At 37.7% G+C, this 12,841-nt stretch overlaps 1 protein-coding gene across 6 annotated transcripts in view; it reads left to right on the top strand.

Annotated features, from left to right (window-relative positions):
* LOC124176703 overlaps positions 1–12,841 on the top strand; it is an 81,107-nt gene that overhangs the window by 33,846 nt on the left and 34,420 nt on the right. For all 6 annotated transcript variants that reach the window (XM_046558294.1, XM_046558293.1, XM_046558292.1 and 3 more), the window contains 5 exons: positions 2,490–2,781; positions 7,484–7,858; positions 9,809–10,117; positions 10,418–10,837; positions 12,077–12,433. In XM_046558294.1, the coding sequence (XP_046414250.1) occupies positions 2,490–2,781; positions 7,484–7,858; positions 9,809–10,117; positions 10,418–10,837; positions 12,077–12,433 (1,753 nt within the window). The remainder of the gene's footprint in view (positions 1–2,489; positions 2,782–7,483; positions 7,859–9,808; positions 10,118–10,417; positions 10,838–12,076; positions 12,434–12,841) is intronic.

Here is a 12,841-nt window from a genome sequence, read left to right as displayed (position 1 = left end):
GATGCGCGACGCTCTGATGCGCTGACGGATATTATTCTATTCGATTTGTACTTTCCCTTCGTTTCACCTGTAGGTCCTGCAGGCTCTGGCGGATCAGGGCCAAGCCATGCCACCAGACCAGGGGTAGTAGCTTTGCTGTTCGTGTTTTCGGCAAGCTTGCTCTCTGTCGATGGAATCTTCTTCAACGTGCACGGATAGAAAATATGTTGCTGAGGTTACAATATCCGTAATATTGTAGAATGTTGTCGTACGAACAACTACTAGACTATTTTCAGTCACACTGTCGTGATTTTAGTGATAAGTACTGATGTATTTGTATCGTGTAGCTACAGCAAGTTCAATTGTCTGATTTACTAAGAAATTTTGTGAATACAGCAATGGTTTTTCTTTTGATATTGCTGTTACATCAGTCCGTTGTAAAATTACAACTAAAATTTTGTAAGTTCTACCATTCGGTTTGCATGGAAAATCAACGATTGGTGGTAATACAACCTCTGCAAGACAATTCGCAGTTCACCACAAGATGTAGTAAGAATAGCAATGATCAGTAGCTGGAATTACGTCAGCACTCGCCATTTAGCTTTCTCATAGATGAAGCAGCCCGATGAAATGCTGGTTCTTCTTGTTATTTTAACGTTATTTGTACTTTTTTTTCTCCCTGGATAGGTGGAGAATCTCCTGATGACGATCTGACAAGTGGGTTGAATAGAAAATCCTATCGCATACCGTTGATTTCGAATTTCAGTCATTAACCGTCAGTTAGCTAAAATACTATAGTGGCTAGACGAATATCAGTTTGTCATGGTCTGACGCAGCCGCCATTTACCTGCAACCTCTGAACGAACCTTCGCTCACGGCCCTCATGTACCCTATGTATACGTATAGGAGAGAAAATGTCCAGTTATGTTAGTGAGAGTTACGCTTGTCATGTAACCGTAACACGTCTGTAGCAAAGTGCCACAAATCCGTAAACTTAAAGCGAGCGAGTAAAATAGTTGAAAATCATACTGCACGTAAACATTGACTCATAACGTATTACGACAGATAGTTGGTCTCATTTATAAAACCTAATTAATCCATGAAAGGCGGTGTAATGAGATTCGACTGACGTTAATGGAGGAATTTAATCTTGAATGTTACACACATTATATTTCGCATAATTATGTCCTCGGATAGAATTATATCCAAGGGGTCACCACTCCGCTGATTGGGGCGTGTTTAACTGACTTCAAAAGAGTTCACATTACTTGATGTCACTCGAGGTGAATACTAACGACTTGTTACATACTTCTTGAACCGCCTCAGGTCAATTAGAGTCATGCAAAATCATTCAGAGTCATGTAAAGTAATGTAAAGTCACTTGAAGTTTCGAATTCACGTTCGATCGATTGTAATGCCGGGTCACTGCTCAATTTTTACAGCTCACTCTTAGAACATGTAAAGTGTTATTTATGTGAATAATAGGGGCACAGATTTCCGTCTAGGCTGTGCGAATATATTGTCCAGCTTTTCTGGAACGCGCATGTAACTAATTGCTGTTGGTTTGAGGTAGATAATTATTCGCGAAGATCCTTTTTGCTATTACAACCGTTCGTACAAAAAGATTGATGTACGTATACCGTAAAAACGCGTTGCTTTAGATATGAGTTATTAATTATGAAAGATTTTTCGTACAGGCGATGCTTACAAGACGATAAGGCTATCTAGTGGGTAGCAAAGCTGTCGTAAGGAACCAAAATACCATTGGAATCCCCACACTTTGAATACTTGACTGTTTTTTAATGAAAAAATCTGGCAGAGCGGGGATGGTCAGGGAATAATCAGGGAATTTCATAAATATGATTGGAATTTTTTCTCAGAGGAAGTTTGCAAGTATTTAAGCTCGGTATAAATAGTGCCGTAAGTGTTACGTTGATAGGAGAAAAACGTAATTATTACCAATTACCAAAATTTCCTTTTGTTTTATTACGAAAATTACTGCCTGCCATTAGTAAAAAAATTTAAGACGTTAATTATTGGATGATATTAAAAGTACTGTAATTTACATCGATATACACGGCGCGTGCTATTGTTATTTTAAAGATGTACAGTTAGGACGAATAAGTAGTTGAGATTATTACGTGACGAATCGAAAGTTTACAAAGTCTCACGTGACCTAATCTAATTATATATAACAAAAAAAAAAAAAGTCCTCTTGATACGGGAAGAAGATTCAAAACACCGTGTTTAATATGTGTATAAACTATCGTTTCACCATCATTGGCGCAAATGACATTGCTGTACATTTTTATAACGGTTTTTCCTCTTTTCCTAACTTTCCATTCAAACTGTGGGTACCGTTCGTCCTTAAAAGGGAGAAACAAGTTATTGAAAGTAGGTAACGAGGATCCTCGCAAACTGTACAGAAGTGTGTAAAGGATGATGTAAATAAAAAAAAAAAAAAAAAGAAACACAACCAATGTTAATTTTCTTACTTTTGTCTGATTCAGGCCGACGCAGGAGTACATCAGCATCAAGAGCAGCAGTCCGGTGTCCCCCAGGGCCGGGGGTTCTTACGTTGGTCCCGGGGGTGCGGCGGGTCCCCCAGGAAGCGGAGGCGGTGGAGGCAACCCTGGCGGTGGCTACGTCGCCGTGCCGGGGAATCTCCGCTACGTCAACCCTTACCCTCCACCGTCCTCGACGCCCGTCAACCAGACACCCCCACCCCCACCCCTACCCCAGTCGGGGGCAGCGGCCGCCGCTGCCTATACAAGGGATCCGTACAGAAATGCGGTATCTAGTGTGAGTGACCTTATACACCTTATACCTACATCCGTGCGCCTCGGTGCAAACACGCGTTAAAGGTGGAGCGGTGCACGAGGTATACAAAAACCTCCGCTCGATTATGTTATTCTACTATAATATCAAACTTTTATTTACTTTCGTTGTCAGGTTTCTTCTCCTCTCGTTCCGTTTTACTTTCTTCAATTTCACGCCGTCGTCCACGTTCTATATTTACTATTTACACTCATTAACGACAGTATTGCTGATAACGCGCGGGGAAACTGAAATTTAAGGAATTATTATGTATCAGTGTGTTTTTATGTAACCTCACCGAGAGTTGTCAGAATTATCGCGACACTGTGCAGCTTACTTGGGAGAATCTAGTATGAAAAGGAGGTTGAAGTTAGTTGAGTTATCGTAACTATACAGTTATAATTTTGATTTTCGGTGAACCGTAATGAAGTAGAAAATATAGTCCTTTTTTTTATAAAACTCAACTTGTTTTACCTAAAGTTTGTAAGATAGTGATTTTTTTGTTCGATATGTCCTTGCGTTAACGTTACTAACTTCAATATTTTGTATAGAAACGGTTTCAAATAACGACAGTACTGGTTGAAAATTAAATAAATCGTCCGAAAACAAATTCAAATGAAAATTTCGAATGCAAATTATGAATACTCTTTTCGATGGGTAATATAAATTTTTTATAAATCTTAAGTTAATCCGACATTCAACCTATAATACACTATATATGTATGTATAATAGCTGTCATATAGAACATGTATGCATCAAAGTTTTTCTTTTTCCAATTTTCTATTCTTTAAGTTATTAAATAACAAATGAAAGATAAGGAAAATTGTGCAGTGATAAAATTGTAAACGCTACACGATGCGTCGCAGTGTTTATTTTCGAACACACGAGTAAAGCAGCAGTAAATGAATGAGAAAAGGATGCGAAATGCAATAAGAAAAAACAGTGTATATCTATCTACTGCAAAGTCCCGATAAAGTGTCGTTACGTTACGGAGTAATGTTACGTCCTGTTTTACTTGTGGGTATAATGCGTGCATACGATATGAACGACCGTAAAACGTGTTACGTGCGGTTGAAATGATTTACCTACGCGATTCGGTATATCGTATACTTACGTACGTTAAAATAACTTGGACTCGTATCAGACGACCTTGAGTCCTTCTCCTCCTTCGTATACAATCGCTTCGATTATTCTTCGCCAACACGTTTCACGGAAGTTCATTAAACATTAAATGTGCTAATCTTTCATCGGTGCCTGACGCAAACGAATCTCGCTTATTCCTATTAGACGATATTCATGTACAGGGTGGCCACCCGTCTGGAAAACCGGGAAAACCGGGAAATGTCAGGGAATTTTGTATGTCAGGGAAAAGTCAGGGAAATGTCAGGGAATTTTTTGGTTGGTCAAGGACTTTTTATAGAACTCACGGATTTCAAAAGCTTTGTCCATAAAATTGAGATGCTATCAACGCGTCGTCACAATTTTTCTTCTCTTCTTATTGACGATTATAAGCTTAGTTGTTGATTGTCACAGGAATTCAGTAGTACGAGCAGACATCGGTTTGATTTATCTATGGCCGTCACTGCGTGTGGAGACGCAAGTTCACCGACGCCTAATAGTCTAGAAAAAACGAAGCCTCAGGTTTCTGGCAATAACTCAAAAAGTAAAAGCGCTAGCGAAAATTTTAAAAAGATTCTTAAAGAGGAGGAAATTTCCAATAAAAAAGTACAAGCACCCGGAATTCCAACTTCAGTATTAGTAATTTTAATTTAACGCTGAACATAGGGCTCTGCGCAACTGTTACGGCATAGACGCGCCGCGTCTAGACAGTACACCGCATAAAATAATTGTTTTGCTGTATTAAATATCAATTTAAAAATTTGGATAAATTGTGACGTATTCTTAACGCTTAAAAGAAAAATGTCCCGTTGGAAAAAAATTTTTGAGTTTATTTTTCAAAAAGTTACACATTCGTTAATTAGTCATAATTCTTCGAACCTCGATTTTCATTGCAAACAGCATAAATGTTCAAATAATAGCTCTAAAAATATTTCGCTTCTTGGAGCCCCTTCTTAAACATATACTTAACAAGACCAAGCAAATAGAAATTTTCATTTTTTGTCAACTTTCAAAAATCATAATGAACGGAATGAACAACTTTTAAAAACTTTTATAACTTTAATATATTTGACCATACTTTACCTAGGTTACTATAGTTTTTAGTGATTTCTGCACAAATTGTGCATCAAAATGTTAGGGAAAAATAATGATTTTAGTCAGGGAAAACCGGGAAATGTCAGGGAATTCCGTGAGCGGAATTGAGTGGCCACCCTGAATGTAGATAGAATTTCATTCAATTTAACCTATTTTCGGACAGTCAATATTTCTGATTTTATTACAACTTCTTCAATATATAGTACTAGTACTTCGAAGTACAATCACACGTATTTTTTGCACGATATCAGTCACCGTTCCAAAGTTACAAGCCGTTAAGCTTCAACGTTTTAACCACATTAGAAGACCTGAAGATTACAGAAAATGCTACAATCATTTTAAGATCTTGCAAAAAGTGGGGTATCGTCATTGGTTTAAAAGTTATGAATTATTCATCACTGTTACGACTCGTTTTATTGTTCGTCATTTTTCGGGACGCCCTAAACAATCAAAAAGAAATTAATACATGGTTTTTGGCAAAATTTCAATATACGGATATACATATGCGACGAATACGTTACTATACGTATAGCGTGAAAAACAGCATACTGAATTATCACTCCGAATGCCGAGGGTTAGACACAATATGCGCCCAAGGCTGGGAAGATTTTGTCCGTGAAAGACAGCTAACACCAAAAATAACCGGATGAGTCTGACCTGGGTGGAATAAGTTTTGCTCAATGCTGCTCGGTGCATTTGATGTCTTATCGTCTTCAAGTCAATTTACTGACTGCAGCAAATTGTTCTCTACCGTATAGTTGGAGGTAATAATAAATTATCGGTAGAACATTCGTGTGATTGCAATAAAGTGCATTGAGTTTTCTATCGTTCACTCGCGGACATTTTCGAGATTAACGCTCTTCTCAACTATTGCTGGAATTCGTTCGATATATCGGCATTTTCACAGTCTCGTAACAAATAATACACTTGTGATCATGGTCCTATATACGATGGCACGCTTTTATTAGATTATAAGATTGCAGCCTTATATGTATGTGATGAGAGATTCCTGTTTGTTTTATAACTTATTTATTTCTATAGCGGAAGTGTAAGAGGATTGCACGACAAAACTCTCCTATGAATTCTTTACAAACATAACCAATCGCGTGAGGTTAGACATTGTTAGTTGTTGAGCAGTTGGATTGCAGGGGCCGAGTGGGCGAGTGAAAGTTGTCCTCACCCACTGCGCGCCCACTTTGCTTGCACCTGGTTCACGCGGAACACGAATTCAAGTTCTTCTATTTGTCATTATAATATTGCGCCTACGGTATTATACGTTTTTTTTTTTTCACCAAGCAGCATTCCGTTCAGAATTTTTATCGCTTATAGCAGAGCTACGTCGTGTGAAAAATTTTCATGCATCATGTGTATTTTGGAATATTTACAGATTCATGTGTCGAATATAAAATTGCAAAATCGAATTGCCAATTTTTACTCTAATGCACGGATATGGTGATTATACATATCGAGAGGAAACTGTGAAACTTGTCAAGCCAAGTAACTGATTGCGCATGCGCAAAATGATTGAACTCTATTGGTCGACGAGATTGTACCGCGGCAATATTTCCGTCTGTAAAACAGGGGAGCCAACATACTTGAAACGGTGCATGAGTTGCCAAACTTTCCCTTATCAAGTGGCGAATTGTAATTGTGTTACAATAATTCGTAGCAGTCATCATTCAGTTGACAATTAAAGTTTTTAAAAAAATGCTCAATATCTACGTACTCTCGATCAGCCGCATTTGACAGTTGGAGCTAATTGAGTTGGCCAGCGTGTGTAAAAACATTACAAAGCTCGCGCATGCGCAGTTGGAACTCAATGTGCTAAGTATCAGAGTTTCCTCTTGTTATATATTATACACATACATCGCATTCGTATGCTACAGTCGGTGTAATTCTATCTTCGTAAACTTGAATTTGATATTGAGATAAAAAGATTATTTCCTATAAAATCCTAATAAAATAATAGTTCTTGAATGAATCCAAATATTAAAGTCCGCATTGGATTGGTCGATATCTAGCATTATTCCAATAACATGGGAAAACCTGGAAAAGTCAGGGAATTTCGAAAATAAGACTGGAATTTTAAGTTTCTTGAAGAAATAAACTCGTTCTTATACGGTCATTACTTGATATCAAACCTCCTTTCGTTTTTTTCTTACTGAAAATTGCTGGCTGTTGTTTGTAAGTTAGTAGTCGGACAGTAAATTAATTACTAGGTAATAGTGAAGGTATTAGTATTAATAAGTAAAAAAATTGTCATTAATCAGCGGCATATTTCTTGGAAGGTTACTGAAAAAAATCCTATTTTCAGGCTGGAACACCTGGAAAAGTCAGGGAATTTCGGGTTCCAAAAAGCGTACGAACCCTGCATTAGCATCGGTTACACCCTATATCATTTTTTCCTATTAGCTTTCCTCACCAATTCTTCTATTATGTTACGCTAATTAATTTTTCAATACTCGATTCTAGGTGAACGAGAGGGTGGCAATAAGTGTAAGCAGCAGTCCGGTATCTCAGATCGGGGTCGGTCTTGGAGGTCCTGAGTACATGGCTAGCACCCGCCCCCGGATATCCCTACTTCCACCATCTTCTGTCGCACCTTCGCCGGCGTCCGCTGCTCAGGAGTATCACGGGACTCCGTCCAGGATATCGCGGGGTCTGATGCAAATGCAGATAGACCAATACTGTCCGAGACCTGTAGACATTAACGCTCTTCAGGATGCACCCGCCTTCAAAAAGATCCGGTTAAGTCAGCCTCAGTCCTCAATTCAAGGTCAAAACTCTGATGTCTGCATCAAGCAGGAGCACATACAGCTCCAACAGCCGCTTAGGGTAGACACTAGGGTGGGTTATTCTGCTGACCATAAATGATTATGGAAAAATATGGGGAATTTGCATGAACTGGCATTTTCAAATTCCACTATCTATACAAGAAAGGCAGTTTTAATTAGAATTACTTCCGTAGACGAATGTTGATATCAGTTTTGCTTTTCGAAAATATTCATGATAAAAAATAAAAAAATTTTACAGATACATAAAGACTGCTAGCCCTGGGTTATTTTTCGTAATGGTTTGCCGGGCTTGGCCGCGTTTGGAGGTAATTCGACAATCCTGCACTTGCAGACTTGTCTTATGGGACCCCAATATATCGAGTCAGCCTAGCAGAATACTACAACCCCCCCTCCGCTGTTTAACATCCCTTATTTGTACACTAGAGTCCATACGGCTAGCAGTCTTTTATTATTATTTTATAGTTTTTATGTTTTCGTTTGTTGGAAAGAATATGGTGAATTTTTATTTTTCGGAATTCAAAAAAAAAAAAAAAAAAAATCATCAAAAAGAATCGAGATTAAGGTGAGATAAATTCGCCATAAATAAATCACAATTTTTCTAACCTGCCGAATGGCAGATAGGGGCGCTTCTTGATTGATGTTTTACATTGTCAAATCTTGTTTGAATGAAGGCTGATTTTTTGATTCTATCTTCTATACGAAATAATGACTTTCAAAAAGATTCGTTGCAACGTTATGATTATTCAATTCAAAGTTTGTACTGAATAAGAAATCGAACTTCATGCAAGTTTCCTATTATACTTTTATACCCCTCTCGACTAAATGGAAACTTTTCCATTCCCTGTGTTTCAATTGTGTCATCCCCACTCCGGGCTTTGTTGTATCTCTGCAGAGTCAAAGAGGACTAAGATTTAGGAACGTACTTTCGCTTGTTTACGTTTTGAGCATGTACGACTGAGGATGAGTGTACACAGTCAGCTCTAATCAATAAAGTCATACTCATAAGAATGTGGTAGCAGTGTACGCACAGGACACTTGCAACTGATTTCCAGTAAAATAATATAAACATCATTTAAAGGTCTCCCCTCTTAGCAGGATCTAAAAGTGTATTTGATGTGCCATAGGACAATGTATGGTTATTTAAATGGTCAAAACACTGGCCTGTTTATAGAAAAATAATTTTATGAATATTGTTTTACCGGTTCCAAGCTTAAGATGAGCACAGCAGTTCTGACGTTATATATGTTTTTTTAAGTCCTCAACCCCTCATTACGCCAGACAGTGGAGCTGCGATGTGTATATGGTTGCTAAAATTAACTTTTGATGAAGCCTACAGCATGCTTCTTTGTCCAGAAATGAATTCTCTCACCCCAATATCAACAGCAGATTTTTCGCTTCCTTTAATTATGAAGCATAAATCATGCCTTTTCTAATTTTGATTCTTACCAGCAGATGAGTGACACTAGAATGTTTCTTTACTTATGATTTTATTAATATCTCAAGGTAATGGGTTTGTACTTTGAGGAACACATAGACTGTACATTGATTCAAGGAATTAATTAATTTTTTACCGACACAATTAATTACTGTTTCTACATTTTGATGTTGGTCTCTTGTGGAATTAGTAAAACGTCGATGAGTTAAGGAGGGCAAGTTAAGACGAGGCAGAAACAATATGAGCGAGTCTGACTATAATCAATAAGTTATACACACATTCTACCATTTATTCTCAAGGTCTTCATTTTTCCACCTCTCTACTCTTCAGTTCAACTCTTGCGAAAAATTCTCAAGTTCTTAGTGTTCCGTTTGAATTTTCACGCAGATCCAGAAATACTTATGAAGTGTTATAAACCATTTTTAACCATTACCATGGCACCTAGATTTCTTATAGCTTATTTTCGTGAAATCGTAAATAACGTACTGCATAGAGATATTTTTCTTCGTTTTTGTTTCCCTTGGTTTTTCCTTCTTTTTTTGGTTCTACATGAAAATTTTGTCTTAGAAGCAGCCGACGGCAGGTGCATACACTCCACAAACAGAGGCAATTTCACCAACGTTGCCAGAGCCTGGAACGCAGGAAGATGCGCAGTTCAGGACTACAAAAGATGATTTGCTACAACAGATCGCTAAAGTAGATAGGGAGATCGCGAAGGCTGAATCCCAAATCAGTAAGTTGAAGAAGAAACAGCAAGAGCTTGAAGAGGCAGCAAACAAACCACTTGAAGCTCCTGGCATGAAGCGGCCAGTTGAGGAACAGTCGCAACAACCCAAACATCAATCTCTGGCCCAAAAGATATATGCGGAGAACAGGGTAGGCTTGTATTCCACCAATAACAGATAAACTGTAGAAATTCATAAGTTGTACGTTTTTTGTCTTATCTTTCAAAGGCATAAAAACTGTAAGAAATGAAAATTATGTAAGTAAAGTATACAGAGTCAATAGATTATCTTTTAGATTCTTTGAAATGATTTCACGTTTTTTACGTTCAAAAAGAAAAGGAACTATTCTTCATCATCGAGACAATTCACAGAATCTTAGCTTGTCAAATTGTAGGCCTGGTAACACATAAGTAACCCATCTAAATAACCATTGTAACAATTTTATTTCCAGAAAAAAGCCCAAGGAGCCCACCGGCTTCTGGATACATTGGGTCCAAGGGTTGAACTGCCTCTGTATAACCAACCCTCAGATACGCCGGTGTATCAGGAAAACAGGAGTAGGCATCAGGCGTGTATGAGAGCCAGACTAGTAGCGAGGTTGAGAAGGGAGCATGTCGAACGTGCTTCGTTGCATCGGCAACAGTCTCACACCTACGCTACTTTGGTCCAAGAATGGCATCGTAAGGTTGATCGTTTAGAAAGTACTCAAAAAAAGAAGACTAAGGAAAGTAAGAACCGTGAGTTTTTCGAAAAGGTCTTTCCTGAATTACGCAAGCAAAGAGAAGATAAGGAGCGATTTAATCGTGTAGGAGCTCGGATCAAAAGTGAAGCGGATCTTGAAGAGATTCTAGATGGCTTACAGGAGCAGGAGGTACACAGATATTCAATCATTCTTTTCAAATTCAATTTATAATATTGAGTCAGTGTTATGTTAGGGTGGCACGCGTCACGAAAACTTGCAAAATGGGGAAATGTCAGGGGATTCCGTTTGGTATAGGTAACTCAGACAAATGCCTGAAACTTTTCTATAAATCAGGGCATTTTTGCAAGTACTCTCAATATTTCTTGAAAACTCCGCAAAATATGATGTTCATTCCTTCAATTTTCCAACTAATTCTAATAATTCCAACAAGCTGTTCATAAGTTTTGTTGATTCTTGTTGTGCTCGATCGATCACCAATACTTATTTGTTCATAGACAATAACACGATATTAATAACAGTGTGAATGTGTATGCGCAAAACAGAAATCTCATATTTATAAGTACGATTGTTTCCTATTCATAAACTATTTGTGAGTTTTACATTTTTAATGATACAAAAAATGCGTTGTAAAATGTGATATTCCGTAGCTATACGTCGGAGAAAGAAGGTAAATTCGGTCACGAAAACAGGGAGAAGTCAGGAAATATTCGCAGCTAAATTAAGTGTCCACTCTGTAACTGTTGTTATGAAATTTCTAGTAACCAAAATTCTCAGGTCATTCAGCTAATTATTGAACATGGTTCAAGTCACTGCATTTCTGGCGTTTCATAGTTTTTCAATGTACAGGTAATTTAGATCATTTTTATTCTTAAAGAATACATGAATAAATGAATCGTAACTCAAAAGACAATTGCAACTTCATGGTAACGAGTATCGCTGGCCATGTAGATATGTCAAAATCCTGTAGGGCTGGTAACTGGTAAGAGTCGTTTGATATTGATCTTTCGTGAAGTTTAGTTACTCAGTGCCGCTTAAAGAGTTCTACTCATAGCTGACGAGCTCTGGCTTGTGTCCGGGCGGCTGTGGCATTTCATCAGAAAACTAATGTTACCGATATCAGTGGTTTCACTTACCAAAACTATCTTAAATACTCCGTAAAATGCTGACTCAAGTGAAACATAGACAAATCTAGACGGAATCTGAGTCAATTGTTAAAATTGTATACAACATTACGGGATTTCACGTCGAAAAATATGAAATGCTGGAAATCACAAACTTTTTACTGGATCGATTTTTCTAATTCTCCTGTTGAGAAAATAATGACAACTATGAATCAGGATTTAAGACCCTTTACTATTTCAGTACATGTATGTATGTACATTACAAGCAATGTGTTGTGTTTTTCAGATGGAAGACAAGAAGATGCGTTCGTATGCTGTGATACCTCCATTGTTATTGGATACAAAGCAGAGGCGAATTGCCTTCCAGAATCGGAACGGTCTTCTTCAACCTGAAGAACTGGAAGCTTTGCATAATGAACGACGTCTAATCAACGTCTGGAGTCCAATGGAGCACGAACTTTTTAAAGAAAAATACTTACAGCATCCTAAAAACTTTGGAGCGATAGCTCAATCCCTTGAACATAAATCCGTACCAGATTGTGTTCTGCATTATTATCTCACTAAAAAGACAGAGAACTACAAACAGTTATTACGAAAGTCTAGACAACGCACGCGCAGCTCTCGAAATAATCCTAACAATAAGGTGTGTATTGGTGGTATCCCGTAATTACGTAGGGAAATAGTAAATTCAGCGCGGTCACTATTCCCGAAAAATCTGTAAAACTGGGAAATATCAACAGATTTCGTAGAGGTCAGGAAATTTTGAGCAAATACTTATAGTTGTTCTATGAACTTCGGCAAAACATGGCCTTCAGTGCTATATTTTAACTTTCCAACTAGTACGACTAATAATTTCAATTAGCTGTTCCGCATTTATTTTTTTTATTTTTTCCGTATTGGAATCAGTCGCTTATTAGTACTTTTTCTCTGATTTAGATGATGATGATATTAACGATAGCGTAAATATATATGCTTCAGGCAACGATTTCGTATATACTAGTACTTATGACTTGTTGCTCTCTATTATTAAACTGGATATTCAATTGTAACA

The sequence above is a fragment of the Neodiprion fabricii genome, chromosome 2 (genome assembly GCF_021155785.1).
Source record: "Neodiprion fabricii isolate iyNeoFabr1 chromosome 2, iyNeoFabr1.1, whole genome shotgun sequence".
Lineage (NCBI taxonomy): Eukaryota > Metazoa > Arthropoda > Insecta > Hymenoptera > Diprionidae > Neodiprion > Neodiprion fabricii.
Note: the sequence above shows the minus strand (reverse complement) of the source record. Positions and strands in the feature narration are given on the sequence as shown.